Source organism: Acanthochromis polyacanthus, chromosome 6 (assembly GCF_021347895.1).
Source record: "Acanthochromis polyacanthus isolate Apoly-LR-REF ecotype Palm Island chromosome 6, KAUST_Apoly_ChrSc, whole genome shotgun sequence".
Taxonomy (NCBI): domain Eukaryota; kingdom Metazoa; phylum Chordata; class Actinopteri; family Pomacentridae; genus Acanthochromis; species Acanthochromis polyacanthus.
The window spans coordinates 25,481,889-25,503,655 of NC_067118.1; the positions used below are offsets into that span (position 1 = coordinate 25,481,889).

The 21,767-nt window shown below is 41.3% G+C and overlaps 1 protein-coding gene across 1 annotated transcript in view; it reads left to right on the plus strand.

Moving 5' to 3' along the window:
• The first annotated feature begins 8,256 nt into the window (after positions 1–8,256).
• The window catches only part of hspg2 (heparan sulfate proteoglycan 2), a 111,376-nt gene continuing 97,865 nt past the window's right edge, over positions 8,257–21,767 (plus strand). Inside the window, exon 1 of the mRNA XM_051949738.1 lies at positions 8,257–9,040. Within this exon, the coding sequence (XP_051805698.1) occupies positions 8,972–9,040 (69 nt within the window). The 5' untranslated portion in view covers positions 8,257–8,971. The remainder of the gene's footprint in view (positions 9,041–21,767) is intronic.

The following is a 21,767-nucleotide window of genomic DNA, read 5'->3' on the forward strand; positions in this document are numbered from 1 at the left end:
AAATAGGCTACTATCAAAGATAGCAATATTCTCTCACTTCAGTGCCTTCTTTGTAGTTTAAAACTTTACGAAATAAAGGCTAAATTTAATTGGAAACAATCCTAATGGTAAAAGCAGTCTAAAGTACACCGATCCGCGGAAGTATTTTTTTTATCCACCCAATTGAAGACAAAATTGTCCAATCTGGCAACACTTTATCGGCATGTTATGAAAGCGACTCTGTGTTTTTCGGTTTCTACCTCGCTGCGCCGACATTTTCAGTCTAACCGTGGCTTGACGTGTTGCTAAGCTGCAGCGGCGCGCAGAAAATAAAATCAAACATACCCCACTTTCATTCTCCCTGTGCACTTTAAGTGGACCAATCACAGCAGACCGCCATGTAAACAGGAAAATGACTAATTCAACGGCGCGCAAATCAAAGAAATGAAAAAGAAACGCTTCATATTTCAACGTGAGTAAGATATAATTTCATAAACAACATTTTAGGACACGGACTAGCATTGTCAGAGTTACTTCCTCACTGAATTCCTGGTGATTTTTCTTGTTTGTTGCTTATCTATGGACACTTAACTAGCCTTACGCCATTAAACACCTGTTAACATACTTAATTTCAATTATTATATTTATGAGCACTCATAATATGGCTGTCTTTTTTTGTATACAGTCTATTGCATGTTTGACCCCACACCTGACCAAAACAGTACAAGTACAGTTTACAAGTACTGCTGACAATCAAACACTGCAGGCAAATACTTATTTAAATGCATGAAGTATTTTTTATCATATTTCTTGTGCAGTGTGTTGCTCATATATATATGTGTGTATGTGTGTGTGTGTCTCTGTATGAATTAAGAAACAAAAGTTTTTATTTATCACATGATTATTCACCCACATAGCTTTTTTCTACCTATAAAAACAATGTTCATAAGTAGAGAAAAGATATTGTTCCTCTTCTCAGAGAAACTCCTTGTCGTCCCGTTCACTTAGCAGCACAACTGACTCAGGGTTTAAAAAATAATTTTCAGTGGTTTTGAAAATTCATCCATTCACTTCTTGTGTCTCAGTCATGCTTTTGATGGTCTCTTATGTGAGTGATGCTTCACCATATATGTTATATTAAGCTTTATAAAATTACATGTCAGATCAATTGCAATATCAGTCAGAAAAATCTATTTGATGTCTCCCCCAAATCGTAAAGCACAGCACTTTAAAACCAACAGAAAGACAAAAGCTACTGTAGAAGCAAATAGCCAGTTCAAAAAACCACCCATCTTCATTTTCCAGACAATGTAAGTTCTTGCAAGAGTAAGAGCTATTTGAGACAGATCCTGTTTTTGTTTTCCTGAGAACAATACACAATGACTGTCATAAAGAGAGTAATGAAAGATAACTTCACAACAAAAGTTGTTGCATCACCTGCATAATGGAACTATGTTTTAATAGAAACTTAAAGAATACTCCACAAAAGTGATGGCTGATTTTGATTATTTAATTTTCAATAAATTTTTATTTATTGTTACTTTTGTGAGTTTCAAGTGATTTCAGTGAGAATTGTGGGGTTTTCCTTCTTTAACTGAGGGGTACCAACAATTTTGTCCACGTGTGTAGCTAATGGATGGATGTCTCAGCAACAGGATGCAGTTGTCAGCTTTCAAAGATAAATTTAATATCTATGTCGTACTCTGCAAAGTTATTCAAAATGTGTTTTTTTTGCTCACTCTAATTTAAAATTTCTTTATTCTAAGGCACGTATGAACCCAGCAGGATTTGTGGGGTTATTTAGTGAAAAGACAAGAAAAGCTATAGCCTTACATATGAGTGTTCAATGAAGGAAAAGGGAAAAAGACCACCACATTGCTTTCATTATGTGCATCTAACTCCAAAGGCATTGACCCTCACTGAGAGGGGAAACATTTCATATTCTTTGGCTGATCTTCTGGCTTTTGTCACAGCTGTTTTTCTGCAGCTGCATAGTCTAGCTACAGTTGGCAACACACACTGTGCTACAGTTAATCTAACAGTAACACAGAGTGCTCCCAAAATGAAAGTTTTTAATGCACATCCTCATGTGACAAAGATGTCTCTCAGCAGTGACATAAAACTTATTAAAATGCTCGATCTTAACTTCTGGAGCTGTTTTTTTTAATTCTACAGTTCATTCATCTTTCCAACTTCAACACAAAACTCACCAACTGTTGCATTTAAGCATCTCTGAATGCCACAGGAAAATATAAATCATAGACTGTAGTTATATTATACAGTGCACATGTATGCTAGTTAAGTAGTAGTGTATTTTACTGAACTTCAGACACCAGCAGATGGTGTTTCAGAGTCACAGAGGCCAATGTTGCCAACAAAGAAACAGAAATATCCTGAACAGTGTGTTGAAGGTTTTGTTGGTTTTGGGACCTATAATAATGGGTTAAGACAATTTTTACGTAACATGTTGGACACAATTTTTCCAGTACTTTTCTGCTGACGGGAGACAAGGGAGGAGTCCCTCAAACACGCCACTGTGGTCAGTGAGATGCTTCTCCAATGCACTCACAGTCAGAGGTCACACAGCGCCAGAAATTGTCTCTCTCTTGTGTCTAAGCGGGGTCTAAACAGCACAGGAAGAGATTCCTGCTTTGAGGCCTGCAGTTTGCTTGCTATTTAGTCTCTAAGACACAGCATGTAGCTTATACAGTGATTGTAGAGTGGCAACAATGTTCAGGTGCATGGTACGTGTCAAAGTAACACCCACTTAAATGCCAGGACCCAGTGGAACGTTGCACTGTTAATTTTTATTCGCTTCAGCCTATCAGTAGTTCTAATGTTGTGGCTGATCAGTGTATATGGGGGTTGTATGTACAATAAGTTGTATCGCCCAAAAAAATGTTTAAAAACTTTTGAAGTTTATATATACACACACACACACACACACACACACACACACACACACACACACACACACACACACACACACACACACACACACACACACACACAGTGCCTTGTGAAAGTATTCGGCCCCCTTGAACTTTTCAACCTTTCGCCACATTTCAGGCTTCAAACATAAAGACATAAAATTTTAATTTTTTTGTCAAGAATCAACAACAAGTGGGACACAATCGTGAAGTGGAACGAAATTTATTGGATATTTTAAACTTTTTTAACAAATAAAAACCTGAAAAGTGGGGCGTGCAATATTATTCGGCTCCCTTGCATTAATACTTTGTAGCGCCACTTTTTGCTGCAATTACAGCTGCAAGTCGCTTGGGGTATGTCTATCAGTTTTGCACATCGAGAGACTGAAATTCTTGCCCATTCTTCCTTGCAAAACAGCTCGAGCTCAGTGAGGTTGGATGGAGAGCGTTTGTGAACAGCAGTCTTCAGCTCTGCCCACAGATTCTCCATTGGATTCAGGTCTGGACTTTGACTTGGCCATTCTAACACCTGGATACGTTTATTTGTGAACCATTCCATTGTAGATTTGGCTTTATGTTTTGGATCATTGTCCTGTTGGAAGATAAATCTCCGTCCCAGTCTCAGGTCTTTTGCAGACTCCAACAGGTTTTCTTCCAGAATGCTCCTGTATTTGGCTCCATTCATCTTCCCATCAATTTTAACCATCTTCCCTGTCCCTGCTGAAGAAAAGCAGGCCCAAACCATGAGGCTGCCACCACCATGTTTGACAGTGGGGATGGTGTGTTCCGGGTGATGAGCTGTATTGCTTTTACGCCAAACATATCGTTTTGCATTGTGGCCAAAAAGTTGGATTTTGGTTTCATCTGACCAGAGCACCTTCTTCCACATGTTTGGTGTGTCTCCCAGGTGGCTTGTGGCAAACTTCAAACCAGACTTTTTATGGATATCTTTGAGAAATGGCTTTCTTCTTGCCACTCTTCCATAAAGGCCAGATTTGTGCAGTGTACGACTGATTGTTGTCCTATGGACAGACTCTCCCACCTCAGCTGTAGATCTCTGCAGTTCATCCAGAGTGATCATGGGCCTCTTGGCTGCATCTCTGATCAGTCTTCTCCTTGTTCGAGGTGAAAGTTTAGAGGGACGGCCGGGTCTTGGTAGATTTGCAGTGGTCTGATACTCCTTCCATTTCAATATGATTGCTTGCACAGTGCTCCTTGAGATGTTTAAAGCTTGGGAAATCTTTTTGGATCCAAATCTGGCTTTAAACTTCTCCACAACAGTATCTCGGACCTGCCTGGTGTGTTCCTTGCTCTTCATGATGCTCTCTGCACTTTAAACAGAACCCTGAGACTATCACAGAGCAGGTGCATTTATACGGAGACTTGATTACACACAGGTGGATTCTATTTATCATCATCAGTCATTTAGGACAACACTGGATCATCCAGAGATCCTCACTGAACTTCTGGAGTGAGTTTGCTGCACTGAAAGTAAAGGGGCCGAATACCGTAATATTGCACACCCCACTTTTCAGTTTTTTATTTGTTAAAAAAGTATAAAATATCCAATAAATTTCATTCCACTTCACGATTGTGTCCCAATTGTTGTTGATTCTTGACAAAAAATTCAAATTTTATATCTTTATGTTTGAAGCCTGAAATGTGGCGAAAGGTTGAAAAGTTCAAGGGGGCCGAATACTTTCACAAGGCACTGCATGTACCACCACCACCACCGCAGACAGTACAGTGGGATGACAAGCCACTGTATTGCCTATAGATGTGTGAAAATTAGCTCTGGAGGCAAGGGACGCCAAACCCTTTCAGCATTCCAGCTTTTCTAAACTACATAAAGTTACTACACTAAACCAAAGACACAAACAAGGTTACATGTACAGGTATGGAAAGAAGTGCACTACATGGGAGAGTCCACTGCATAATGTAATACAAAGATTAGAAACTGGAAGGCTGACAATAGCCATGTGATAGGTGCAGACACGACACACTGTAGAATATTGAGCACAACCAACATCCATGCAACACTGAATTCAAGGACTTTCAATGACTTTTTAGCTGATAATCCTAATTCCAGGACCACCTGATTTGTGGCAGTGTTTCAGGACTTTTCCATGACTTTCCAGGATCACTTTTTTTCCAGGACTTTCCAGAATTTTCAAGGACTGTGGGAACCCTGATACACACACACACACACACACACACACACACACACACACACACACACACACACACACACACACACACACACACACACACACACACACACACACACACACACACACACACGTCTGGTTCTTATATCCCCGTGGGGACTTACCATTGACTCCCATTCATATCTAACCCCTAACCCTTACCCTTACCCTAACCTTAACCAACACCAAAACAATGCCTAACCCTAAAGAAGCTTTTTTGCACTTTTACTTTTTTCAGAAACATGTGGCCTTCAGATTAGCTCAAGAACAGTGCTTCAGCAGAGAGCTTCATGGAAGGGGTTTCATGACAGAGCAGCTGCATCCAAGCCATACATCACCAAGTGCAATGCAAAGTGTCGGAGGCAGTGGTGTAAAGCACGCCGCCACTGGACTCTAGAGCAGTGGAGACGCCTTCTCTGGAGTGACCAATCATGCTTCTCCATCTGGCAATCTGATGGATCAGTCTGGGTTTGGCGGTTGCCAGGAGAACGATACTTGTTGGACTGCATTGTGCCAAGTGTAAAGTTTGGTGGAGGGGGCATTATGGTGTGGGGTTGTTTTTCAGGAGCTGGGCTTGGTCCCCTAGTTCCAGTGAAAAGAACTCTGAATGCTTCAGCATACCAAGAAATTTTGGACAATCCCATGCTCCCAACTTTGTGGGAAGAGTTTGGAGCTGGCCCCTTCCTCTTCCAACATGACTGTGCACCAGTGCACAAAGCAAGGTCCACAAAGACATGGATGACAGAGTCTGGTGTGGATGAACTTGACTGGCCTGCACAGAGTCCTGACCTCAACCCGATTGAACACCTTTGGGATGAATTAGAGCAGAGACTGAGAGCCAGGCCTTCTGGTCCAACATCAGTGTATGACTTCACAAATGTGCTTCTGGAAGAATGGTGAAAAATTGCCATAAACACACTCCTAAACCTTGTGGACAGCCTTCCCAGAAGAGCTGAAGCTATTATAGCTGCAAAAGGTGGACCGATGTCATATTGAACCCTATGGATTAGGAAGGGGATGTCACTTACATGCGAGTCAAGGCAAGTGAGTGAATACTTTTGGCAATATACATATATATATATATATATATATATATATATAGACATACACATAGCATGTTTACCACTAACTGAGTTGAACAAAATGCTGCACATGTTGGGCAACAATAAAAGTAAATCCAAACAAAAAAAATTGTAAACTAGAATACAGTATAAAAACACATTTAAACATTGCTAAACAGGATAACCAGTTGTGAGATTAAAGCCTAAATTTAAATAAATATAAAACATTACAAATTAGGTCCACTCAGAACTATCATATACACCTTTCAGCAGTCTTCCCCACCCTCTTTGAAAGGTTCTCAAACTCTGAATAAGAAACCATTGTCCTATTGTGTGGAGTTTCTATCTTTACCTACTGTTTCTTTTGACATCTTTTTTTTGTTATTGCACAGTGACACACAGAAATACATTATTAGAACATTGCATCAGTGTATTATTAGACTGATTATGGGATGCTGGTCGCAGGTGTCACATTCACTAGATACCAGCCAAACTTGATAAGCCTATTCTGCTCATCTTCTTTAGCCTATTCTGGTGTCTCCATTTTCTATTCGGGGTTCAGTTTTTAATTGGCAGCAGCTGTTCTCTGAGACCTCTGGATGATACAGTATACTTTTTACACCAGTTACATGATCGAATGCAAACATCCAGTCAACCACACAGCTACTGACTCACACTATACCATGTATTTCTGTATGTCATTTATATTTAGGACATTTCTCTGATGGCATGGCAACACAGGGCAGTAAACTGTGTGTGTGTTTTTATTGGATGCTGACGTTTCTTGTCTGCATTCACTGTACTGAGAAGTCCTTTTAGTTCTCAGTGTAATCTCCCTTCCAACCCCAGTAGAGGGCACTTAAAGCTCAAGTATGCTGTGTTCAGGTACAGTGAGGTATATTCATAAGCTCCGCAACCATAATTTCTATCAACTTGAACCAATCTCAGTCTTTTAATAAACACAAGCTTTATGCATTTTTTCAGCATGACTTATTTATTGGGTTACACTGAGTGTGTGGAACTTGTTTTAGGAACTTTAAGAAATATGTGTCTGGAGGGCAGAAAAAGCTGAGTTCAGCCGTAGAACAGGTTTGCCGCTTAATGAAAGACGCATGACTGATGTCAGGATTAGGTGAAAGCTTGTTTTGAAAACTATTTTACATTGTTAGGTTTTATACTGTATATTTAAAAAAAACATGTCACAGGCATGTCAGTGCAAAATTAGAGTAAGCTTGGAATGCTGCAAAACATCTATGCTTTTAAAGCATTACAGGAAAATCTAGAGAAGGGCTTCAAGTTTTAACCCTACAGTTACACACTTTTATATGTATTCAAGCCTTAACTACAGTTTTAATGTGTTTAACTTCAGTATCTCGATGTCATGCCACCTACAAGTTGTATTCAACTACATAGAAATGTTGTGCATTTTGACAGTTATTCATATGTGATAGTGTCACAAAATACATCAATGCATTGCTATAAATTAAACTATAAAAAAAGTGAAAAAGTATGAAAATCTAGCAGCAAGGATGCCAAAAATGTAAAAAACAAAACTGAAAATAATGGCATGGATCTGTGAAATATAAAAGAACAAATTACTATATGTAAAGATACAAATCTTTCATGTGGACATTATACACAATTGCTCTGCATTTGTTTATTTGGCAATTACAATTTATACTGTTTTCTGTGACCCCCCCCCCCCCCCCCCAACTGTGATAAGTAAATAAACGGGGGAAAATCTGTAATCTAACAGTTTTAAGACCTGTCTTTGTCCTTAATATATAATATATTAAATATATATTTTAAAATCACAGAAAACATATCGAGAATAATTAGATTTTCTGCTGATTTAAATGCAGTAAAAATAGTTTAATTATACAGTCACACATCATAAAAAAGAATTGCTATTTGTAAAAATACACATTTTGGATATGTTATTACATACAGATCAGGAATATTTTTCACAATTAACAAAAATAAAAAAAGTATTTTTCCAATTTATTAGTAAACACAATCATCTGTAACAATACATTCTCTCCCCAAAATACAGTTTAAACATGTTTAAAAATCGCTTTACAGTTTAGCAAATCAGTTCCATCATAATCTATCAGAACAAAAAAAAAACAAAACACTCCAGCGATGCAAATAAATTTCATTAATGGACCATTGTTCCAGTTCTGTTTCCTATAGCTGCACTATAACTCAAGTAAATCCAGAATTCGGGATTTTAACAGTGTGCTATTGCTGCTTTTGCTAATGTAAAACATTTCCAAAGCACCACACATATTTAGTGCAGACTGGACCCATGTGAGGGGAGTGTGGTCCTGCACACTGTTAGCATGGCTCTACTAGGTGGCGTCTCCCGACGCTGGGATTAGCTGTCTTCTCTTTCAGCACTCCCTGAATTCCATTCCGCCTTTTACTTTTTCGGCAGTGCTCCCTCTCTCTGCACAGGACTTCCCAGTGACTTTGCAACACAGCATTCAGCCTACAACAAGTCCCAAGTTTCGGAGCGCAACGGGAGGAGAAGGAGAAGCAAGTTTGGAGCCCTCCTTTGGACTCGAGATTTGTGCGTTCCGACTGAGACAAACACAAGTGCGTAAAGGGATCCGTGTTACCTGTGGATGAAGTCCCACCGGGTGCGGGACGCAGAGGAGCAGTCGGGTTTCTTCACAGAGAAGAAAAGTCGGGAAGAGGTGCACCGCTCCGGTGGCCAGGAGGAGTGAGGGACCTCGGGTTTTTTTCTTCCTTTTTTCCCCAGCAATCGCAGCCTGTGCTGTGTTGGTGGAAAATGGGCACTATGACCACAGCGACCTGTGGACTTATCCTCTCCTTGTTACTCACATGCCAGCTGGTTACTGTAAGTCACCTCAAACTTTCTCTTTACTACTTGTTTTCACTCTTAAACCCCACACTGGAGGACTTTACGTTCCACTCACCCCCATAAAAGCCAGTAATCCTCCCCAATTGTCAAGTCAAAGTTAAAAATCAGTGCATTTATGTCCTATTAAAGGCAGAATGTGTTGCTGTTACTATTTATGTTGAGTAAATGGTGTGATCTGTCTCTGCAGGTGGACTGTGTTACAGATTCCAGTCCGCATATCAGCATGTACAGTAAAGATGCTTTTGGAAGTAATATGACAAACTAGAACCTCCTGTTGAGTGAAGCCGGGCTAAGTTTGTCCATAGAAACTGGAAGCTATTCATAGTCTCCCTAGAGTCCTCAACTCCCAAACCTTCTCAAAGTTTGTCAGCTTATACTTTGCATTGCCTTCAATGCCCGAGGAATCAACCAAATGCATGCAGGTTTTGACTTTATGATCAAAATGTCTGAAAAAGAAAAGCCTTTGTGTCCTCATGCTGCTTCATTTTGTAAGACCTCTCAGTGAGCCAGTCCTGGAAAACCAGGAACCAAGTGGGGGTTCATTCTAGAGAAAAAAAAAACCTGCAGGCTTGAAATACTTTTTATTATACTAGCTAGTTAATACCATTCTCTTTGATCCATGATCTACTACATGTGAGAGAATGCATCGTATTGGGAATTACTTTAAAATTCCACCTTGGGATGTTTTTCATTCATCCAGTAATTATTCACTGGATTGCCAAAGTTACTGAGGTACCATATTATGTCTTGCTATTACTTGTTTTGTTCAACCAGAAGCCCAAATCCATCGTATATTCAACCCACAATAAAGAAAAGTTCCAATTCCCCACATAGGAGAAGTTGAAACCGAGACTGTTTGGCCTTTCTGCTTGATAAATAACTTTAATGATTATTCTGTGGACTCACTAATCAATTAGTAGATGATTTTTTTTTCACCTCTGGCATGCTGCTCATGCCTCATCGAGTATTTATCCTAGAGTAATTACTGATTTTGCAGTCCAAGAAATACGTTGTCTTCCCTCTTCTATATCTGTGGTATGAATCATATAGAGAGGATGACTGCTGCTGAGAATAGACTGCCCCCACCGTTTGCAAATCCCGTCTGGTCTCTCACCTTTATGCCCTCCAATAAACAGAGCTGTCATGGTTGAGATATCTGTGACACCGCGGTGTTGATTTGATCTGAAGCAAAGCCTTTTTGAATGATGGGACGTAGTTGCGGTGGGCAGTGGACATAAATCTCTCCCACGCTGGGTCTAGAGTGTACGGGCATTGATATGCCTGACGTTTGAAAAGCTATAGTGTTAAAATTTGTATGACTTTAAGGTATATTTAACATCCAGCGGTGACAAGCTATTGAGCACTGAGCTTCTCCTGTGAATGAAATGATCTATCACATTGTGTCACGGCACAAAGCCGAGGCAGAGCATCTATTACTTGCGTCTTCAAAGTCAACACAAGTTCTGCATCTTCGATATCATCGATCCACAGAAGCTTTCCAGTCCCCAGAGGGCTATCATCTGTTGTGTGCTGACACTGGATGGTAACAGGAGTTGGCCTCTACTATTTTACCACAGCGTTGACTGACTGCTAGGCTAACAATACCAGCATAATTGAATTATCTGGAACCACAAGCATCTGTTTCCTACATTATGACTTTGAACTACAACAGGCTGACTGTCTTTTGATTCAATTAGGCACACGTACTGGTGTTACTACGGGGCCCTCCGTCTTCACTGCTGGAATGTCAGGGTCATGTGCATCGACTCAAACAATCAAAGTCAATAAAAAGTCTCTATGGGTAGGAGTCTCCAACCATAAAGAGTGCCTGTATCCTACTGTGCACCACCAGCAGCACTAGTGTGTGGAGGCCAAGCATGTTTACAGCTGCATGTTCAATTAAAAACTAATGATGGTAACCGGCAAATCCGTTTTTCAGTGTTTAAGGTGAAAATGACTTGATAAGGCCTGCTGTCTTTGCTTCTTATCCCAGTAAACCATATACAAGGCAAAGAGGACACTTTGTTTTCTGGTGTATGACATCAGACCAACCATGAGCACTACTGCTGACAATTTTGGCACTGCGATTTCTCCCAGTATAGACAGTCACAAGTGTCCCTTGACTTCATTGGGGTTTAGGGGGAAGGGCGGCTTGGATTCCTATGACTATATAGTCAGTGTGTCATTGGCGCGAATTGTTCCCTTTCTCCGCCGCGTGTAACTCAACCCCTTCATCCCTCTGCTAAATTTTCTGCAGCGACAGTTTGATCTGATGATTTAGTTCCTCTGTGCTGACAAGGTGGTTGGTCTCTCTGTGCAGCACTTTATTTTAGATCTAGCTACCTGCTATTTAATTCCAACAACTCAATAGAGTCCTCATCGACTCTATAGAGTTGCAAAGCACAGCAGTGCAAACATGAACTCCACTCCAAAGTTTGAACAGTAGACAAGGTCTGCCTCTCCTCCCCAAGACCCATTCACATAATTGCTTGAAGACTGGGTTCAGTAAACATGGCATTGTTGAATTATAGCCCCAGGAGAGAGGCCATCTTGGCTGATGGGACAATGCTGCACTGAATTGGCTCGCCCCCTCCTCAAGCACGTTGGCACATATGGAGCGCAGGCCGGCTCGCTGGCATTTGTTGACTCTAGTGAGGTGTGACTTGGGCCGGTATAGGGGTCAGAGAGGTGAGGACTCTGAACCTGACTCTGCTTCATAGCTCAGTAGGGCTCCTCATGATTAGCTGCAGTTAGACAGTTTTCTAAACTTCTTTGCTTTTGTCTGTACGTTCAGACACGCTGTGCTGATGTGGTTTGAGTCATCTTGCTGTTCGACTTCACTTATTGAGTGTTTTGCATGCCTTTGTGGATTGCACTCACTTGAAAAAGTCTGGTACTCCAAGAAAAGCTGTGATGTGGTGAATAAACAAGACCAGCGTTTTCTGATTATTTCCTTTATTTTGTTGTGTTTTCTCCACTGTTCCATTGGATGCAGATGTGGGTAATATCCCTAATTAGTTTGTGCTGCGTTGCCTCCCTACAGAGAAGTAAACCTTTGGTCGGTTTTGATTCAGTTCATAGCTTGGTAGAGGCCAAACAGACAGATTTAAATACTAATCATCCACTGGTGTTATCTAATTTTGCTATCTTTTAGATGATCATTTTTTATGTTACTGAAAATAAACTGTCACACCAAGGACATCTTGACAACACTATATATGCATTTATTTGTTAAGGAGAGCTAAAATATACCACATATTAGTATGTTCCTTTATGAATCCCCAGCCATGTGTTAGTATTATAGTATTTTTATTAGAAACTAATAAATTCATGATCTTTTTAAAAGAAGCATAATTTCTCCCAACCTCACAGTTGCTTGTGATCCGTGCCCTGCAGTAGGAATTCGGAGTTGAGGCTGCAGAGATGCTTCAAAGCCTTGAAGATGTGTAAGATATATTTAGGTTTTGCACGCCACCCTCTCTCTGAGACACACCTTCACACAGACACATGCACACTGATGTTTTTTTTTTCGCAGTGCTTTGTGCTTCACGTTTGCGGTAGCGCTGTGCTTTCATGCCCGACGTCGCGTCCATGTCGGACAGAAGAGCCGACTCCAAACACAGCTGCACCTCAGCTGGTACAGCAGCAACTCTGTGCATGTGCTGACATGAGCACACATACTCTGAGTACCGCCTGTTGTAACTGGAGTCCCACTCTTTCCATTCACACCTCTTTACACATTTAGGTTTTCTGAAGCGCCCGTGTCCGGATGGCTTTTGTTCCAATCATCCTCAAACTGGTGTGAAGCATCTATCAGGCCATTCGGTGATTAAATCTTTAAAGCCTTCTGTGGAATACAATGCAAGTTTTTATTATTCCTTTATCGGTGGTAGTGCACAATAAGCAAACCTCTCATTTTATTTTTGCTTAGGTAAAAAAGTGTGTTCAACACATCTCTAAACAATTGACATATTTTCATTGTATTTCCTTCAGTAACACACAGTGGTTAAAGTAGGGATCTATCTCTTGGACAGGGCCAAATTTGTCCAAATGAATGGCTAACTGAAGTACCCATAAGCAAAACTCCTGCCACTTTTTGGATTCTGTTTTAGAGAACCCTGTAGTCTGAACTCTTTGCAGTGCAACCAGTTGTTAAGGATTTCCTCACCAGAATCAATGAAATAGCATGCTGATGTGAGTTAAATGGTGAAATACCAATGCGCATGCCTTTTCATTTTTTTCAGCGAAGCATACTTGAAGTATATATCACTTTTCATTCCTGTGTTATGGAGCTACAGGTGCAATAAACCCAGCAGAGTTCATGGTGAGGTCGCAAGATGTCTTCAGGACGCAGTCTTGCCACCACAAGCAATAAAAACCGGGTAATGGTCAGAAAGTATTTGAGGGAAGTAAATTCCAAGTGTGTAATTTTTTTCCCCCCTTTTCTCAGTCATGGCCTCTTGGATGCGGATTGGAATATTAATGGTTTTGTTTTTTAGATCAGAAGCAGAGTCAGATTGGTTAATACCTGGTGTTCATTCATTTTTATTGCACAAGCAGGTCTGTAAATTGATGTGCTTTAATGCCAATTGTCATTCTGCTCCTGTGGAACTAGTGAGCTTTAAATCTAACAAGAGTCACTCAGCTTGATAAGAAGAACAAAAGGCTTGTAATAGACTGGTGGCAACTCTGACCGATTTCACCCATCTTAAACAATCTACTTCAATCTTTTCATGGGCTTTTTCCCAGGCTGTGCCCAGGCTTGCACCTATTAGAGATTCATTGAAATGCTAAGTTTACTGTATTGCACTTTCTCTTTGAAGGTGCTCCATAGTTGTCTGTGCCCTATTGAATCTGCCATTGTCTTTACCAGAGGCATTGATGTGAATTCGCTTCTGCTTTTTGCTTAAAAGGAGCTGCTGCATTGTCTTGTATGGTCCCTCCCAACTTATACAGCTACACTGATGGGGGTCGCTGCCCTTTTCACCGACTGTGTTTTTGTGTGTGGTGAACAGAATAGATTTTTCTGGGGTACTTAAGCAAGCTGAAGGATTGTTATCATTCCTTTTTCTTCCCCATTGTCTTTTAAAACCGGCTCTGACCCTGACATCCCCTGAAGTGCTTATAAAAAAAAATAAAAAATCCCACCCTGGTGTCTTATCAGCGCTGATGATTTCTCCCTGAGCACAGACTTGTAGCGCCCTGCCTCCACTTCCTCTCACTGGGCAGCAAGTCTCTACCTGTGAAACAAAAAGGCTTCCACCTTTGTAAGACTTTATTGTAAGAAGATGCAAATTCACCCAGGCTGCTGTTAAACCCTTAATGTTCACAGAGGGAGGTCGACGAGTGGAATTTTGCTGCCTTCAGGGTGTGAACGACTGAAATGAATGAAAGGTAAATGCAGAGCAAACAGCGGCTACCCCCTCTCAGCTCATTTTTATTTAATTCAGGAGTCTGTTCACTGGCAGTACCAGAAACTTGCTGCTCTAGAGAAGCCTAATTAGCCGATGACTCACAAATTAAAGGATTTGTACATTATGAAAATCGGAGAAATAAACTCGAGTAGGCTTCTCTTTTCATTTTTTTCTGAACTACAGCAAATCTGAAGATTGTGAGAACTAGACATCAATTCAGCTGTTTTCTTGCTTCAGATACCAACATGTGTTTAGTGTTTCCCACATACTCTGCCATTAGACCAAAACATTAAAGGGAAAGTATTGTTTACCAGTCAAGTATATTAGCCAAGTAGTCAAATGCTCAGAAGAAAACAATAATCAGATTATACATGTTTGGTACCCATACTAATTATCCAGTGATTATCACTGTAAATTATGTTTATCTTTAAAATTACTCCTTATTTACTACGCACTACATTTACTGCCTGCCATTTTTTTGAGTGTATGGATTCTTAGTTCTTAAATGTCTCCAGTATATATTGCCTCCGAGTCTACAATGGAATGAACAAAGCACTTTTTAGACAGATAGGACAGTGCAACATAATGGTAAAATGACTCTTGTGGAACTCAACAGCTGGTGGTGATAGCACAAAATGATGATAAATGAGTGCCGCTTTACTGCTCACCATTACAGGGAATCGTGATTGAGTGTAGAAGCTGATTGTTTCAGACACAGCCTATTACCGATATTAATTTCTCGCTTGTATATAATGTTAATTTTAACATCTTCCTTTGATATATCTGACCTGCCCCTATAAATGCTGTGTGGGCAAATGCATGCAAATCTGGATATTGCATGGATGTCAAGTTTAAGGCAGTGTGCTGAAACGCTGATGTAGTTATTGTGCTATAAGGAACAAGCTTCGTAATTTAACCCTCACACGTCCAACTTGAAACACTTGTTTTATTTATGGCTGTCACGATCATGAAATTTTAGTTGATGAGTCATCTTAATACAAATAATTGATTAACGTTTTTTCTGTTTTCTGGTAATTTTATACCTTCATTAGTTTTAGATTAGCATTATTAGTGCTTTTGAAAGCCACCTTTTTGCTGTACGTCAGGTTAATTGTTTTCTCCAAGTTATTTGATGTTCCTGTTTCTTGTAGCTTAAAACCAAAATGTTTCCACAGCAGTGCTTTGGGGGTTGGCTTTGCAACTAAATCCATGATGCTAATAAGTAAATGCTCACTGAAAGTTGATTGAATATTACAAGTTAAGCGCCTCAAGATAAACACTTAGTGTCATTAAACCATAGCAGAAGAAATGGGTGCAAACATTGGAAAACAATGTGGCAATAGTAATTGAAATATTTCTGTTTGTTTCCTCCAGCTGTTCTCATAAAAGTGAAGAGAAGTAATTGTAATGTCTGTGCAAAAGGATCACAGTCAGCTCAAATAGCTGCAACTAGATGATAATGTCATAATTGTGATAGGCGTAATTACACTTTATTCAAATTACTTGATAGAAAAGCCATTAATGGTGTTTTTGCAAGCAATTTGCTTGTGAGATACTACGACTAGAAGAAAAGTTGCCACTGTTTATCTTCCTACTAAGTTTCATTAGTGTTTATTGACTAAGACAACTGGAGTGCTCAGTAATGGATGAAAAGCCACAGCAGTAATGAATGGGAGTAGCGATCTTGAGTCTGACATGCGTAACTTCAGAATTAGAAATGCAAGGTCAAAATTATTTTTTTAACCGATTATTGGGAGACTATTTTTCAACATGAACAGGTGACATCACCACAAATACAGCCCTTATTTTTAGTCACTTCAATTAAGAAATGCCGTCCAAACAAACTCGCTTGTCTTGAAAACATGAGTTCAAGCTGAAGACCATTAACCCCCACAAAGATCTTTGTCATGGTGCCCATTGCTACGTAAACCCCACAATGATTTGTGCTTGTCAACACAGAGCTGCCTGTGACCACCTCTTTAAGTTAAACAGTATTAAACACAGACAGTCTGCAGTCTTCTTCACTGACAGTATGAAGGTCACCTGATGGTGCAACCATGTGCTACAGTTAATGCACAGAACATTTTCTGCCATGCATGCCCCTTGTCATCTGCCTTACTGGCTAATGTTTTTTTTATGGGTTATATTATAATAATTTAACATTTAATCATTTACATCCATAATGAGAATCTTTTCTGTTATTACCCACCCTCCATCATGTACTGCATATGTGCTGTGCAACGATGTCCAAGCAGCAGTAACTAAGGGTGATCAGCCTTAGTGATGGTCAGTCAGTGAATAAAGAGCTCCAAATACCTTTTGCACACAGGATGCGATACGTCAGCCTTTGAAGCCACTATTTAAAGGGGACATATTATGCAAACCTCACTTTGTGAAAGTGTTCTTATAGTAGTGTGTGTTGCAGTAGCCTCATTATGAGGTTCGAATTTGAAAACTGTCTGTTTCCTCCCTGCCTTGCTACACCACATTTTGTGAAAATGCCTGCTCAAACGTCCGATTTTGATTTGGGTCCGCTTATGACATTCATAAGCGGATTTAACTCCTCCCCCCTGACTGCGCATCTCCCAGCTGCCGGAGCATCTCCCCAGCCGCCGGCCAGCACCAGCTGAGAGTGGGGAGCCGCCTGGCACCACTGCCACCGCTGCTGTGCAGACAGCAAACGCTCAGTGAGGCACTACGAGAAGCCGAGAGAGCGGAATGCGTGCTCACGTCCCGGACGCCCACGACTTCCGCGTTCAAGCCACACATCAGGATGGCTGAGTGCGGGCCCGGGGAAGAAGAGGAGCGAGAGACCGAGCCGCCTACGTCGCCACCGCTCTCCAGACGGCTGCTACCGGTGCCATGAGCCTAGTCACTTCGCACGAGATTGCCCGGCGCCCGCACCGAGAAGCCGAGCTCCGGGAAACAAGAGAAGAGTGGCGCTGTGAGGGAACCGCCACTCCAGAACCCCCTGGCTGGCTGCCGGTGGCTGGGGAAATGCTCCGGCAGCTGGGGAGATGCTCCGGCGGCCGGTGGCCGAAGCATCTCTCCTGCTAGCGGCTGCTGCCTGTGGTGGCCCACCGTTTCATCAAGGGGCGGCGGGTTCTTGGTGTGGTGGAGCTGTCGGAGCGAGCTCTCCGCTGGCCGGCTCTTTTCCTCTTGGGTTTGCTCCCAAGAGGCGGCTCAGTCCCTCGGTGACAGCTTGTTGGAGCTCCCTCAGTTCTTCCTCCATCTGCAGTCGGGCGAGCGCCATCCCACTTCTGACACCAATGTAGCACTGAGCGCGTCCTCTCCCAGAGAGGGGAGGGGGAGTGGGCCCGGACAGATGCGTTCATTTGCATACCTGGAAGCAGGCCCACAAACATCCTGTTCTGAGGAGAGCTGGTGAGAGTGAATTTTTCGACCGCTGAAACTCCGAACAAAGGATGATTTTGGGGCGAACAAACTTAAATACTATGTTTTTGGGCTTCTGAGACCTATATGACGTGACTGAAAAATAGCATAATATGGGACCTTTAAGTATGTGCCAGATTGCTTCTGGTTTACAGAATAGTTGGGTTCCTGTATGCTGGGTCATGACTGCACCCTCCAGTGAGACTGCAGAGGCCCCAGGAGACACAGGAGGAGAGCTGCACCAGTCTGGTCTGTGTTATCATGTCAGCTGCTGTCCCACGAGACATAACAACTCTTTCGCTTTGATATATACACAGGGAGTAGCACTGGTTCTCAGAGGAATTTTCTCTGTCCGTTGTTTTCACCTCACATCCGTCCCCCTTTTCTGTTCCCTCACTAGAAGCTTTTGCCGTTCTTCAAGCCTCTGATTCTGTCCACCTTGCAGCGGTGAACCAGCATCTGTAATCATATTTGCTGTAGACAAATGACTGTCTGACCACCAAGTCCTCCAGGAACAAGGATAGCAATTTGGACAAGTGATTTGCTCCAAGATGAGATATCTTCAGAGCCTTTCCAAAAGCAAATGGCTTTGTGGTTAAGAGATTGCCAGCAATCTATTGTTTTGGTGCAGTGGCTTGTGATAGTCTGAAACTTTTGTCCCTTGCTGAGTCATCATCCTGTTCAGGAAATGAAACCTGGAATTATCTACAGGACAAGAGGACCCCACTTCCCCTGAAGCAAAGTTTATTCAGGCTTTCCTGTGCACCGTTCAGATGTCCTGCTCTATATATGCTCAAAGAAATAACCCAATGGAGTTGTTGTTTCAACCTCCATAGCCTGCTTTTTTTCGATTTGAATCCATTTTGTCTCTGAAGTATATTTATTTTTGAAAAACCCCGTAATCCTTAATCATTGTACTTCTTCGCGATTCATATCCCGACAAGCAGAACTCTTATTTAAACATCTCTCCTGCATCTTGAGCGTTTATATCCTGCAGTTCAGACACAGAGGCACTTTTCACAAGTTTTTATTTCTTGCACAGCATGATCTACTTCAGTTGGAGTGCTTGTCAGCTGGTCACAGAGTGTAGTTGCAAAGCTGTACAGAAGGTTTCATAAGTTTTTAATAAGTTGGCAAGTAACATGCTAGAACTAAAGATTAATGAATTCCCCTGGACCTAATTATGCCAAAGTACAAGCCCTTGTTGTTTTTATTTCTTCTCTCTCAGCTAGAATGTGACATTTGAGTTTCCATCACAGTGTGTTTCAGCTGAGTTGAACTGCTTGGTTGGAAATATTTTCCTTCCAGGTTTGCTGCTTTTGAAGATGCATGCTCCCTGCCACGAGCCAAACTGTGCTGTAATGGAAAAAAGTCTTTGATTCACACACGCAAACACACATGTGATGTATTTTTAATGAAAAGTGAACATTACTCACTCACTTTGACCTGATCTCAAGCTGTATAAATGAAGCCTAAAACTTGAATCCATTATTACGCTTCTGAAAAATGCAACTCTTTCCTGGAATTGCAAGGGACAAAATAAACATAATAGATTGTTATACAGTTATATTTTAATATAAATTAATATTAAATAAAATCAAACTAGATGCATACATCCTGGTAATTGATTCAATTGAACTGATTGGGCTTTGCTACCCTTAGTTGCCGTTGCTACGCCTCATTGAGCTTTCTGTTCTTGCACTGCACATATGCAGTTTTCAATTATACTGAGATGAAAGATTTGCTGTTGGAAATATGCAGTAATTTCTAAAACAATGGGTCCCTAGTCTTTGACAGAAGGTATTCAATAGCATGCATCCAATTTCATGTCTGCAACCATCAATTGTGATGGGTGAAGTAATTGTTGCCGGCTGATCTGATCATTTTAATTTTTTTAATGCAAGTGGTAACCTCACAAACAAATGTAGTAGTTATTGATGCACTTTTTTGGCCTTGAATGTAAAACTTGGTTGCTACAGCAGGTTGTAGAATAGTTAGTTCAACAAACTAAAAATTGCAGCTTTACATTGGAGCAGACAAACATTGCTTAGTTTAAGCTTCATAGTTCTGCTTTTTCTTTCTGAAAGGGCTACAGAAATACTCCAAGCTCTTTATATGCAAAGTGCCACTCTTACTGCAGCCCTACTTATAGCTTGTTATACTGTCTAAGCTGTGATTGGCCTACTGGTACCTTCTACCTCACTGGACCTTTGCACTCTTTAACAATGGGAAGCGTCTTTCAGCTGATATGATCTTCATTTCAGTCTCAGTTTTATGAACCACAATGGGAGGCGTAATATCAGTACAATAGACAGTGTGAAACGATGCAGGATTGAAAATCAAGCTTTTGATAAGAGAGGAATGTGGGATCTGTTGATGGTTGAGTGTTTCGCGAGATTAAAATCACAGCTTCTTTCTGGAAACCATCACCACTGAGCCCTCTGATTATTTTCAAACACACTTCTCTTGAAGCTGTTCCAGATCACCTTCTGAGGGAGAAGCTGAGTGCAGGATTTCAGATTTTTATCTTTGTGCATGTAGTGTTTTGCCAACTGAATGCAAAGAAATCAGGGGACTTCTTAACCACCATGCAGACTGAAGTAGCTCAGCATCCGTCATGTGCCTGGAGGCTTGACAGTAGGTACCTGGCAGGCCTATTCAAGCTGAAGGTTGGGTTTTGTAGCACAGTTGGTAAGGCAAGGGGAATTTCTGTGGCTTTAGACTAAAGTGGTTGTATATAATTTTCTCTCCACCCAAACCATCTGTTGATTCCATGGAACGAGAAGCCATCTAAGTACTCCGTTTAAAAGGCCTGTTTGTGCACTTCTGAATGTTGCAGCTGTTTAATCAGAGATGACACAGATAGAGAAACTTGCAAAAATCTGTTGGAAAAATGCTATTTTGAAACGCAACCTAAAGTTCATTGCAGAATCAGCGGAACTTAACGTCATTGGAAGCATGACTCAGACAGTGTTTCACAGTAAGTAGCTGCTGACCGCCATGTGCGCCTTTACAAAACCACATCACTGAGGACGGATGCATGGGAAGAGCAGTTGTTGAGCAATGGAGATTTTTCTTAATCAATGCAAGTAATTTGATTTTACACTCGTCCGTCTGTTGCAGATTTCTTTGTTGATCTGTTTTACTTCCTCAGGAGGCACATGTATTGGATTTTGCAATCTAAATTAGAGATCTCGGTTCCCCTTGATGTTGTTTCCATGATCATGAGAGACGGTAAAGGCCTCACTTTTCTGTCTGTCTTCCTTCAGGCAGCACCTCCAGCCAAGTCAGGCAATTATTGCTTTAAAGGGGGTAATTAAATGGTTCTTCCCCCGAATTGAGGGCTTGTGTGATTTAAGCGGACTGTGAACACATAGAGGATGCTCTCTCAGCTGTATCGGGATGAAGAGGCCCAGTATTTCCTGGCAGGCTCCACCTGCTGAGGCTCTATTAGGATCCTGTCATGGGTGCTAGAGGTGAAGATGGAGGCACACCGGGGATAAAATTTGGCAAAACACCAGCCTTGAGTCAGTTTCTCTGCAGCAGATATCAGTCTTGCCTGTGGGCACATGGTTAACCTCTGTCTGTTGTTTCATCAGGACTTTCCCCGAGCAGGAATAATGGAAACCAAGATTTGGAGGAGATAATGGAAGAAGGAGAGCAGAGCAGCTTTTTATGCCTGTGTGTTTTTTAGACCGGGCCGACCAGACAGACAGAGATTAGGCTCAGATCAGCCCTGGATGCAGTGTGTCTGCAGAATAGTCAGCACTACTGCTGCTCCCAAGAGGTGAAGCTTGTCCTTGCAATGTTATAAACCCACACAAATTTAATAGAACCATGACGGATGTCCTACTGTAGATCTGTTCTCTCTGTTTTTTAAATCTGTTGAGTTAAAA